General features: G+C 42.9%; 1 protein-coding gene across 2 annotated transcripts in view; it reads left to right on the top strand.

Annotated features, from left to right (window-relative positions):
• The window catches only part of SUSD4 (sushi domain containing 4), a 71,512-nt gene that overhangs the window by 36,985 nt on the left and 22,172 nt on the right, over positions 1-12,355 (top strand). For both annotated transcript variants that reach the window (XM_074579042.1, XM_074579041.1), the window contains exons 3-4: positions 4,596-4,808; positions 11,372-11,551. In XM_074579042.1, the coding sequence (XP_074435143.1) occupies positions 4,596-4,808; positions 11,372-11,551 (393 nt within the window). The remainder of the gene's footprint in view (positions 1-4,595; positions 4,809-11,371; positions 11,552-12,355) is intronic.

Below are 12,355 nucleotides of genomic sequence, written 5' to 3' on the forward strand. Positions count from 1 at the left end.
ATTAGAGTGCTGTCTCTGTTCAAGAATGAGGGCAGCCATTGCTGAGCTGACGTGTATCAGCAGTTTGTCAGGGAAATGCTATATAGCAGTTTTAGAGGCAGAGAGGTCCATCGAATCTAGATTAGAAATCACCTCACCAGCACCATGAATTTACATGGAGCTGTAAGATATGGAGGGGAGGGAAGAGGGTAACAAGGAAAACAAAAGAGGAAACTGAGAAAAAGGAGTGGAGAAATAGAGAATGATGGGAAGAGCTGACGGATTCTTCCTCCTGCCTTTTTTTGAGGCCTGTCTGAAGTTCAGTTGTGGCTATCATGATGTCTTGTTATGACAAATATGTGATTTTCCCCTGGCTTCCTGTATTTCAAGCTTTTCATTCGGGACAAGATGAATCATATGTCTGAGAATGTATAACGGAGAATTCTAGAAATACAGTCTGTTCAAATGAATTACAATGGTTCGTTTTAGATCCCAAGGAGAGCATTGCTTATTTTTCAGTCTACTGATTAATTTGACATCATTTTTATCTGACTGACAATACCAAGTAATTCAGGTAAAATAAGAAGCCTTATAAACTGCTTCTGTTTTATCCAGGTTTAGAGCGTTGCTATTTTCTGATGACCTCCTGTTGGTCCGACAGTAGAAATACGGTAAATACCACAACCGAAATACATTCTGTATCAACGGCATGTATTGCTGGTGATGATGACCTTAGGTACTCATGAGCCTCACCAGAAGGTATTATTGCTCTTTATATTTTACAGAATATCACTTAAAGGTGCCATGAAAAGGAAAGTCTTCAAGGCGGATTCAGCAGTAATTGTGTAGTCTTTACTTTAGGGATTTAAAGCCATACAATAGCATCCCATAAAGTTGTTGCTAGTGTTGATTATGATGATGGCTGCTGACCTTACTAAATTTTTACTATATAGATAACTTGAAAATTTACTGCTTTATTTGGCAACTGCATTGTACAGTTTTTACTAGTAGGTCCTGGTGATCCCCCCCCCCTTTTCCTCTTTGTAACCATGAGAAAAAGTCCAGCAGTCAAAGTAAAATTTCATTCTTTTCCCCAAAGACTCATTGAAGGGTTTATAAAGAAACCGAATCCATTGTAGTTCTAAGTTATTTTTTGTCTTATTTGATATACTCTTTCCTGCAGGATAACACCTTTCTATTATAACCAAAAGATTGGCTTTCCCATTTATGTAACTTCTATGGTTCTTTCCAAAAACTTATCTGGTGGCTCTGGCTGAAAACTGTTTTGGCTGGTTTCATCAGGTTCTAAAGGGACCAAAGCAAAAGACATCCCATCTGTAATGTGAGATTACTCCTGCCATTATAAAAATACTATATCACAACTTTGAGTGGCTGCTTTTAAATGCAGAGCTTTGAAAAAGGAAAGAAACTAAAGACTGTGAGAAGAAAAGACTTAATGTACCAAGCTGTGTTTTATTTGAGACATGTATTTCCTCATTTTTGACAGGATAGGGTGGAGTTTAACTAAACGAGACTATATGAAAAGGATTATTATGTAAAGGGTCCAATTCTGATCTCATTAAGGACCACTGGAAGATGGCAGTTCTCAGGGATGTTTCAGCATTGTTGTTCTTGAATATCATACCAGAACCGTTGTTCTTAAATTGAAAACTTTCAGTGATGGACTTAGCTGTCAGCTGAATAAGCTGTTGAGATACTTGGGCACAGAGGCAGGTCTCGCCGTAGCTCCCTCGCACATGACCTTGACTCCTCCTCAGCCAAAGAGCAGGAAGAGGTGGCATGGCGCTGGCTTCACTGCTCTGTGCCCGCATCATACACGTCTTCAAAAAGAAGTTTACCACACAAGTGACTTCCACTGATTTTAGTAGGACCAAGATTTGGGCCAAGTCTATTGTTGATATCTTTGGAGACAAGATGGGGCTGGGGTTTTGTTTGCTTTGCCTTTATGGTCTTACCAAGAGAAGTTACCATATGGCGTGTGTAATCCACCTAACTAGCTGTTCCCTCAGGCTTTGTCCTTCTTCCTTGCTTCAGGAACAAGCAATGGAAATGCTGCATGGAAGCAGTGATCCTGTGCTGATTCCGTGTGTCGTCTCTTATTCAGCAGCTGAATAACAGCTGGCTCCTGGCTCTGTAGAAACTAGAGGGTACATAATTCAATTTTTCCATTTGTGTTCCAGTTCCTTCTTGGGAACTCCCCTTGGGGATAGATTTGTCTGCTCGGAAACTGCACTCGAGAAAAAGCACCTAAGAGATCAACCTACTGGAAAACGATCCCTGGGAGGAACGAAAATCTTTGCTTGTGAGAGGTCACCAGAAAAGTGACAGTAGGGTCACAGAATTAGGCTGCACTAGGCGAAAAAAAACGTTCTTGCCTTCTGTATTGGGTTTTGTCCTGACAATCCCAAAATCTCTAACTTTGCGTATTTGACTTAATGAAAACTGAGAACTGAGCTTGGCTTATTTTTTTTTAATCTGGCAAATTGTATGTGACCTCAGCACCTTTCTTTTTTTTTTATTGTTGCAGAGGCATAGTAGTAGGCAGGTGTGTACTTTTCCCTGATGCAGCTAGTAAGAAAAGACACATATTTCAAGGGGGGTTATAATATTCCGTGCCTGACTGCAAATTCAGCAATCACCGAAGTAACAAAATTGAGCTAAATGTCATGTTATCCCTTGGTTTAATGGAAGATAATTAAGATCATCACTGACTTTATTGAAGGATGTGGGTTTGGTGCCTGAAGCATAAGAAGCTTCTTTTTAACCTCTGGTAAAAATGGACAGCCCTTCTCTATTATTAAGTATTGCCTACAGTGTGTAATTCCATGAACGTAATGACTGTATTTCTCCTTGTTCGTCGTGTTAGCAAATAATAGAGAGTCTCGGGCAATTGGCACTGGAGGTCTTGAGCCACGCGGCAGATGAGCGGGCGTGAAGTTCAGAGATTTGTTTGACTTGGCTACTGCTCTGGCCCTTCAGTTCTCCTGATAAACTTCAGTGGATGGAGGAGTAAAACCACGTTAAGAGCAGATGCTCTGCTGCTCTTGTGCTGCTTCAGCAAAGAGAGGGGACGCTAGTGAAGCCTCTTTCGGTGAAGAACCCCAGGTATCGGAGCGCTGCAGAGGGGCAGAGGCTGGGTGTAGGTGATGGTCCCCTCCGACACGCGTGGCAGTTGGGTATGTGTGCTGGGTTCTGCCCATCAGGGCACCTGCTGGAGATTGTAGCCTGGTTGGGGAGTTCAGTGCAGTGACCCAGACGCACCTAAAATCAGCCGTGTATGGAGTCAGGAAGGCGCAGTCCTCTCCGGTGAGCCGGCAGCGTGCCCTGCCTCTGCTAGCAGGAGCAGGTGATGGCACATACAACGCAGTGGCCTGCCATGTGCTTCTTGTGTTCTCCAGTAGCAGCCTTCAGCCAGGGGACTGGAGGGAGAAATTCAATGTTCAAAAGCATTGAGTGCTCTCCGTTGGGCTGCCACAGTGTCCCACCAAGGCCTTTGGTGGAGGGAATGATTTGGCCTCAGGAAACAGAGATTTGTTTTGAAAAGTCTTCTACTGTAGTATCTCCCTTGTCTCTGACTGTACCACAGAGGCACTTCATCCTTATCCTGCAGGAAGTAGCTGAGGCTCTCCGATACCATGCTTTTAAAATCAAAACATTAAAGCTACAGTGCGATGATTTTCAAATTTTCCAGGCATCCCTCCCACTGGCATTAATTGTCCCCTTGCTGTTCCTGTTGCAAAGCTATTTGCTCTTTGAGTATGCGGTACTTGTTCAGTGCTGCAGTAAAGCTTTGTTGCTTTGCAGTAAAAAAAGCTTCAGTTTACGCAAATGACATTGAAATGCATTTGATAAAGTGATAAACAGTCACATTTTATGATTGCAACTGTTGGGTTTTTGTTTGTTATTTTACAGTTAATTTTGTGGAAGTAAAGGGCTTTGCAAACTCCCTTCGGGTGTCAGTGCAGTAATACGGCTCTCCCGTAACGGTGTTCTAAGAATTTGGTAGGGACACCAAGCCAATGTGGTAGGGGGATCACATACATCCAACATCAAGGCGTCCCTTTTCCCAGTGGTAGAGCTCCCTCCCAGCTCGAAATCTCCCTGTACCCAGCAGCTCATCGTCTGTTTTAGTTCCCATGTCTTTGGAAGGCAGTTACGTTTCATGCCCTTTTCTTTATTTCCTCTTCCTCTCTGCTTCTGACACATTATTGTTCTTTCCAGTGACTGTACCAGACCTCCAAAAGCCCACAGTCGCCAAGAGTAATTACAGATACATTACTGTGCAGTCCCCACTGGTAGGTTGGGTCAAGTGCTTTATTTTTATGCAGGTCGGCTACCGAGGAGTGTGGTTGACTTCCCTTCCTCAGTAGCTGCACGACAAGACGGGAGTATTTCTGTCACCCAAGTATTTCTGGTGTAGCTGGAGGTTGGTCCTCTCCCAAGCCTGGAGTGCCCCATACCCAAGTAGGGCTGCTAGTGGTCGTTAATGGAAGAGGTGAGGCCCCCATGAAGATCAGATGTCAAATGGAAAAGCATGATTACGGCTGCATGAGGAGTAAATGAACACAGTTTGATTGTGTCTTTGTCTGACATAGGGTTTGATGACCTAAATGCTTGTGCTGATCCTGGAGCTCCTGAACATGGATACAAGACACCCAGTGCAGGTGTTTTCTTTGAAAGTGTGGTAGTCCGGTTTCATTGCCAAGAAGGATACAGGCTTAATGGTACTTCAAAAAAACTTTGTGTGAGACACTTTAATGGCTCCCTGAGCTGGAAACCAAGTGATAAACCTGTGTGCCTACAAGAAGGTAAGTCAGTTTTCTTAAAGCAGTTCACCAGTGTCAGTTCTTCTCACTTGTCTGTGTACCATGTCTGTGTGTCTCAGCGTAAAACACAAAGGGCTGGAGTCTGTTTCACTGTGTCTTATTTGTTACATACTTTAGTTTCCCATCCATCCCATCCATAATCCCCATCTGTCAGTTAAATTTGTACTGTGAGAGGTTGTGTGTGCGCCCACGCACATGTGTTGAAAAGGACATAAAGAAATCTGAAGAAAAAAAGATAATACATTTCCCCTCTTAACTAGTTACAAATTGATGCAGAGAGAAAAAACAACCTCCAGTATAAGTAAACTGTAGCTATTTATTAAAACTGCCCACTTAATACTCTTTTTTGCAATATTTTACTAGGAAAATGTAATGAATCTCCTACTGTTCCTGCTCTTCAGGAGTTTTAAACAATCGTATTTTATGATGTGTGCACGATTCAAGTAGGAAAATCAAATATGCATGGACTGCAGAAGTTTAAAGTCAGAGCAGAAGTTTACTTTGAGATAGTTCAGGCTATTATGGCATAAGCAAATTTCTTGTATTGCGTTTCTGAAATTGCATTTGGCTTTAAATAATTAGGACGTTAAATTACTTTGTTCTTCTAGGAGTTAGATAGAGGCAGGGTTAATTTGAATATCATAAGTGTAAATTTTCACCAAAATACATCGAAGCAGCACAAACGATTTATTTCACCAAGTCTATTGATATAACTTGTTCTTTTTGTCGATTCATTTCTGGTTAACAGAGGTATTGAAATCAACAGGCATGAAAAGCATTAGTTGAATCTGGTGCATGCATTTTAGCGTCACGACTTCTCCACTGAAGTCATTAGCCATTGCGTCATTCTCTTCAAGATGCCACAAGATAAGTTCGATTTCAGGATGCCTTCCATCATTTAATAGCAGCTAAATACATGGACTTCATTCAAAAGTAGTTGAAGACTTATGTGGCTCATAAACACACTTCCTACGTAGGCTCATGCATCACTCAGTGTGTATAAAAACTGCAAGTACTTGTTTATGCTGCGGGGTGGGTGGGTATGAGAATCCTGGACCAGGACAGGGGTGGAGGAAGGGACGTGCCACCACAGGAGCAAGCAGGGCCTGGGAGGACCACGCTCAGGAGGTACACATGAAGGGAACAGCCCTGACCAGTGTCCTCTGTGAAAGTGGTACGTGAGAGCGGAGGTGGAGGGAGTAGCCAGAGTCAGCCGGTAAGTAGTCCGTGGTCTTTCAGGTAGCTGCCCTGATGGCGGGAGAGGTCTTGGCAAAATTGGGACTCCTGGCCGTGTGTGAGGCTACAGAGCTGTGAGGGGCACAGTGGTGAGCTGTCTCGGGGTACGCACTGAGACGGCAGCTGGTGTGTAGAACATAAAGGCAATGGGGGACAATAACACCTGGTCATAATGGTGGCATGGGTCAGCTTCCGAGAAGTAACCTGATGCCTTTAAAAATAATGTTTATATGAAAATCATGTCCTCTCCTTTTACAGCCAGCTTTCATAAATGCCCTCGTCTCTCTCATCTCATGGTTATTTAAGAAAAAAATATGTGTAGCGTGACAGCAGCATATGTTTACACTGGGTATTTGAACTACCAAAAAAATGCTATAATGCTTGGAAAATCCCTTTTCTTAACGGCTACAGGTAGCTTCTAGGAATTTTGATGTGCATCTTTGAAATAGTACCTGTGTCATCCACAGCATTTGTTAAAATAAGCTTTAACGTGTTTTATTGAATATTCAAACCTCTTCTCAGCCCCTCGCCCCCCCACCCCCACAGTCCAGTGAAAATCTGTGGAGGAAGTTTCTGATCACAGTGCCGTCAACAGCAAAACTGGCACTGGTGTCACTGTCATCAACACTCGAGCCAGGTGTTTTCAAAAAAAGAAAGAAATTGGAAGATGAGAATGCGATGGATGATGTGACAACAGTTGCTTAAGAGATAATCATTACTTTACAGCACAGAACACTTAAAAAGGATTGCTAGCCAATGCTCTGATCAAGCAAAGCGCTTAAGCTTGAGCATAACTGTAATTATGTGATTAGTCTTGTTAAAGTTCTGTGCTCAAAATTAGGCATACGCAAAAATGCTTTTTATTATTTAGACTGAAGAGTAGGACCCTGATTTAGGATTTAGTGAAGCAAGTGCTTAAGTACTTTCCTGATTTACGGTATAATAATATCCCAGGTATTATTAAAACTATCCTAGGGTTTAGCAATAGGAAAAAAGAATTAGATGACAGAATTAATTCTATTCCAATGCGCAATACAACCACTGATTCAGAAGAAATACTAAGCAAAGGTTCCGTGGCAATCCGTGAGACCTTAGCATTTGCTTTAGTGCTTTTTAGAGCAATCCCTTCATGTACTGGGAGCAGAATCATGAGGGAGGGGCACGACAGGGAGGCGGGCAGTGTCGGAACGTGGCACATCTGGAGAACAGTTAAGGAAGAATTATAACAGCGTTTGTAATTCTCAGCTATCCGATGACATGCATAAAAGTCCTCATTGCAGAAATTCTGTAACGATATAGGAAAAGAAATTTGAAGTGTGTAGCAACTACTGGAGAAGTAAGAAGTTAATGTTTTACTGTTCATCGTTAGCTATCACAAGGTGAAATAAACTTTATATTGCGTTTGCCCGTTTAAGTCAGGGGCTGACTGCCGTGTGTGCTGTGGTACGCTATACGCACCGCTCGTCCCAGTGTATGTAAATGTCAGATATTGCCAGCTGAGCTTGAACAGTAAAAGCACTCAATACTTCGGAGTTAACTTTAAATTAATCTCATGAGTTCGGATTCAGCTAAGGATGGTTACATATAATTTTATGTCTATATGTTATATACGTTTAATTGTCCTTACGTGTTTACTAGAACAGTCTCTAATCAGGAACAAATGCTATTTACCAAAGGAAGTAAAGCACCCTGTTCAGAATGTAATTGATTTTAAAGCTAATACATTTGCCTGGAGCTCTTCATCCAACCAATTCGATTTTATTCGTCTGTCATTTCTCGTTAGGAGGCAGGAGATTTTAAGTGTCAGTACGAGAATGAAGTTACATGACTAGGTGCCCAATAAATGCCCTGTCAAAAATCTGTGTGCTTAGAGTTATGTTCTCATGTTGATCTACAGCATGTTGTGACTGTAACTTCCATCAATTTTAATACGGTTATGCACATAAATACCAAAGCTCTAAGGTTGGAATTTTGTATTTACTGTTTAAGAGCAATATGTCATGTTTTTCACACTTTAATCTAATCTTCTCCCACTGTGATAATGTGGCTGCTGAGACTGTTGCCCTACTTGGAACAAATGCTACCTCTTTCCTATGAGATGGAATCTAAATTTACAGTCTATAAGGAGATGGCAACCAAGCGAAGAGCTGTGCATTTCTCTCCCAGTGCTTCTGCAGGCGGAGGCCTTGGAGATGTCCTCAGTGCCTCATTCTCCCGCTGACAGGGATGATAAACCTGCAGTGAAAGTAGTATACTAGTACGTACTTCGGCCATAGTTTTCCTGTATGACATTTAGCACTCGTTTCTCTTTGCCTTTGTCCCTGGACCTATGAGATGACTGAAATATTTTTATTTCTTTCATCTCTTATCTGTCTTGTCCAGTGTTTTCTGATTCTTAAGCCTGGTTACAAGCACTGTATGATGTTTGTAACCTGCGCTTAGCACAATGGTCACAGATCACAGAATGGCAGGGGTTGGAAGGGACCTCTGGAGATCATCTAGTCCAACCCTGCCAGAGCAGGGTCACCCAGAGCAGGTTGCACAGGAACCCGTCCAGGCAGGTTTTGAATGTCTCCAGAGACGGAGACTCCACCACCTCTCTGGGCAGCCTGTTCCAGGGCTCTGCCACCCTCAAAGTAAAGAAGTTCCTCCTCATGTTGAGATGGAACTTCCTAAGTTCAAGTTTGTGCCCATTACCTCTTGTCCTGTCACTGGACACCACTGAAAAGAGCCTGGCCCCATCGATCTTAGGCGAAGTCTCTGTGCATTGCTTTAATACAAGCAAAGACAAAGATTTAACACTAGTGAAAAACAAGAGACAATATATGTTTGCTTTTTAGAGGACAGGGTACAAGTGAGCTGTACCTGCATTCAATCCATTCTTCATGATGTTCCTTTCATCCTTCCTCCCTGTTCCTCTCCGTTCGAGCCTGTCAGTGTTGTGGCTAGATGTAGTCAAGGCTAATTCAGAGCCCGCTCCACAGTGAGATCCATGGGAGCACTGGACCTCTGCATTTGAGTTACATACAGACTAGTAAACAAAACGGTGCCAGGGCACGGGCCAGGGCACTGTTACTCAATTGCACATACTGTTACGGTGTTAGAAAGGTCCCTGACATGCTTTTGGCCAACGTCAAGTAGTACTCCCCAAACAATTCCTACGAGCACCTGCTGGATTAGCATGGACCAGGGACAATTTTTGGAGGGTAGGGGTTCACCTGCATAGACACAAGCTGTGCTAAGCCAGCTGGTACCCATGGATGGTGTGGCTGTCTCCATAGTGTCCAAGTCATGCCTTCCTTCTGTGTTGCCTTTACGGTCCAGGTGGTCTTGGGAGGAGGGGGGGTGGTCCTCCTTCCCCATGGGCTGGAAGAAACAGTTCTGAGAAATGATGCATGGTTTGCACATAAACTAACTCACTATGACTATAGGGATTAACAAATTTTACTCTTCAGACCAGTCTTGTTTTGATGGGGGACACACTTGGTTTGCTAAAGCGAAGAACTCCTAATGTACAAAGCTGCATCTTCATGAAAGTTATGTCAAGATGAGCCCTTGCACCTTGCAGGCTGCTGGGCCTGCTGGCTGCACCCCACCTCTTCGTGCCTCCTCAAGATAAGGAATGTGTGTCCTAACTAGGGTGTTCTTTTGGCTGACCTGGTTTAAAATTCACAAAGGAGATAAGCAGATCATGTAAAACTTCCAGAAAGGAGTGTAGGTCATAGCCATTGCTGTTCAATGCTGGTTAAAGACCGCGTATTCCCTTAAATGGTTTAGCAGCTTGCACGGATTTGCTGAAAAGTACTTAGAGTAAAGCAGTTTATTTTCTAGGACAGGACATTTTTAAATCCAGTCACTTATTCTCAGCTTTTCCAAGCAGAATTTGTGCCAGCTGATCCAGTTGTTTGTGGAGACGTGGCTACTGCAATTTATGCCTGGCTAAGTGCTAAACAATACAAATTCAGCCAGCGGGAAAGCATTTGCTCACAAGGCGTCAGGAAAAAGAGCTGTTACACTGTGGTCCATTGGTCTTGTGTTTAGCCGGGGCTTGTAACAGGCCTGTTATCAAAGTCAGCCAGGATGTCACAGGCGAAGGATGGTACAGTGAGCAACTTATCACTGCTCTCTGCCAGCATCTAGCCGATTAAAGTGATCCGATCTATAGCTGTTACTTGGAATAATGGGGATGAAGTCACCGCAATAGATCGTTGTTACAGAATCAATTTCCTCCGCTTTGACAGTGAAATCTCATCTTTTACTGCAGTGTATGTATACACACCTCTCATTTGTATAGCGACAGAAAGCTGTTATGCCAAGAGAGTGAGCTGTTTGTTGACGTTATCTTCTGGCATCCATCTCCGACCTCCTCCTGCGTGGCCGCGGAGCAGGATCCCCATCCATCTCATCCCGTCCTCGGGGGTGCCTGGGGCAGCCTCTCGGTGACAGCATTCATGGCTTAGCGTCAGGCATTTCCTATGGGGCACCCTCTGCTGTCTTCTCTGCTGATTAACTTGCCAGAGAGAAAATTGTCCAGTCTCCGACGCTGATGTCTGCAGCCTCATCACAGGCCGTTTTATAACCTTCTGTTGGGGTGCACTTCATCATCCCAGGCTGGGGCATTTATAAACGAATAAATTCTAATAGTGCAGTCATTGCCCTTGTTGAGAGTCTTCTACAAGCACTTGACCTGCTGCTCAGGGCCTTAAAAATCATGCTCTCTAAAGGGCCTATGCCCTATAAAGGCACATGAATTCAGGCACATAAAATTACCTGCTTTAGGACAGAACCAGTGAGAGTCAAGTGAAGACATTCTCATAATGAACTCCGTGGAATGGAGCTGGGTAAACCCTTGTAAATGTACCTGATTTGTATCTGTCTCTGCTAAGACTGCAGTTTTTCTGTGTTCCTCATGCCATATCTGTATTTTATCTTTTTTTTCGTCCTGTCCTTAGTGCTGTCAAAGAGTCTGCCTTCGCGTGGGACTTCAGGATGGTCAGACTGTGCGGTGTAATTTGCACACATGATGAACGGAAGGACAAAATTAAAAACATTCTTCCTAAACTCTCTTAATTTTGTTTGTTTAAGAAAGTCTGGGGGAATGATCCATTATTGTAGCATGTCAGCTTCTACTACAGTACTTTGTAACTGATGGTTAACTAGGGAAAGGACGTATTTACTGAAATGCATGTATTTTCCAAACGGTTTAAGCAGAGCACTTACATTAACTGATGACTTTTGCTTAAGAGCTTGATTATTGAATAGCCAGCCATGTTTTTTTAATTAAGTTACTATTTTTTTTTTTCATGAAGTCACAGATTGCCTTGTTCCACATGTTGAAGATGCAGAGATTCATAACAAGACATACAGGACTGGCGATAAGTTAATAATCAGCTGTCATGAAGGATTCCAGATCCGTTATCCTGACTTAGACAACATGGTTTCAGTATGTCAAGACGATGGAACATGGGATAATCTGCCCATTTGTCAAGGTTTAGTACACTGGCACATCCTGTTTTATAGATCATGCACCTTGTGATAGTTTGCCAATATTTTTTTCGACGGCTGTGAGGATGTCAGTCATCTGATAAGCTCCACTGTACAGTATTTGAATAGTGCTGCTGCTAAGGTTTTATTTTGGTTTCTCCTCCCCATGGCTCACTGCAGGAAAGAACATGTCGCTTTCTGAACTACCCGTACTTAAAATACTACTTTAAATATTGCCTTTTGTTTGCTAGCCTAAAATCTGACACAGATACATTGCATTAAAATAAATAAATAAATAAATCAGGGTTAAATCAGCCAGAAGTTCCGCAAAAGATCTGACGGGCAACTGACATTATTGCACCAATAAATTTCTGGAAAAACTTAAGCCTCTAAATGCAATTTACCTTTCTTTGCCTTGTGCAGCAGGCAAGGGTAAAGGAGAGAAGCAGCTGGAACCTGTTCTTCTGTCGGAGTTTTGAGCGGAGTTGTTGATCATGTTCACAGTCCATTAAGCCCAAAGGCACTGCCTGAAAATTCAGGGTGCGCACAGGAATGATTTTGGCCAGAAAAGCCGTTAGCAGCAGCACTAGTAGTATTAGCAGCATGAGATCCCAGCTTCGCTTAGACTGCGAGAAATGGCTGGGGGTAATTCAGCTTTAGTGAATGGGAGTTAAATAACGCTGGGCTGCTATTAACTTTACATTTCTGACAGGCATGTGTTAGTACCATTGACTTGGTTTTAACCAATTCACGTTTTGGTTGCAAACTTGACCAGCTGAACAGCATGGAAAGATTTTAACCGTCTTGTG

The sequence above is a fragment of the Larus michahellis genome, chromosome 3 (assembly GCF_964199755.1).
Source record: "Larus michahellis chromosome 3, bLarMic1.1, whole genome shotgun sequence".
In the NCBI taxonomy this organism is placed as follows: domain Eukaryota; kingdom Metazoa; phylum Chordata; class Aves; order Charadriiformes; family Laridae; genus Larus; species Larus michahellis.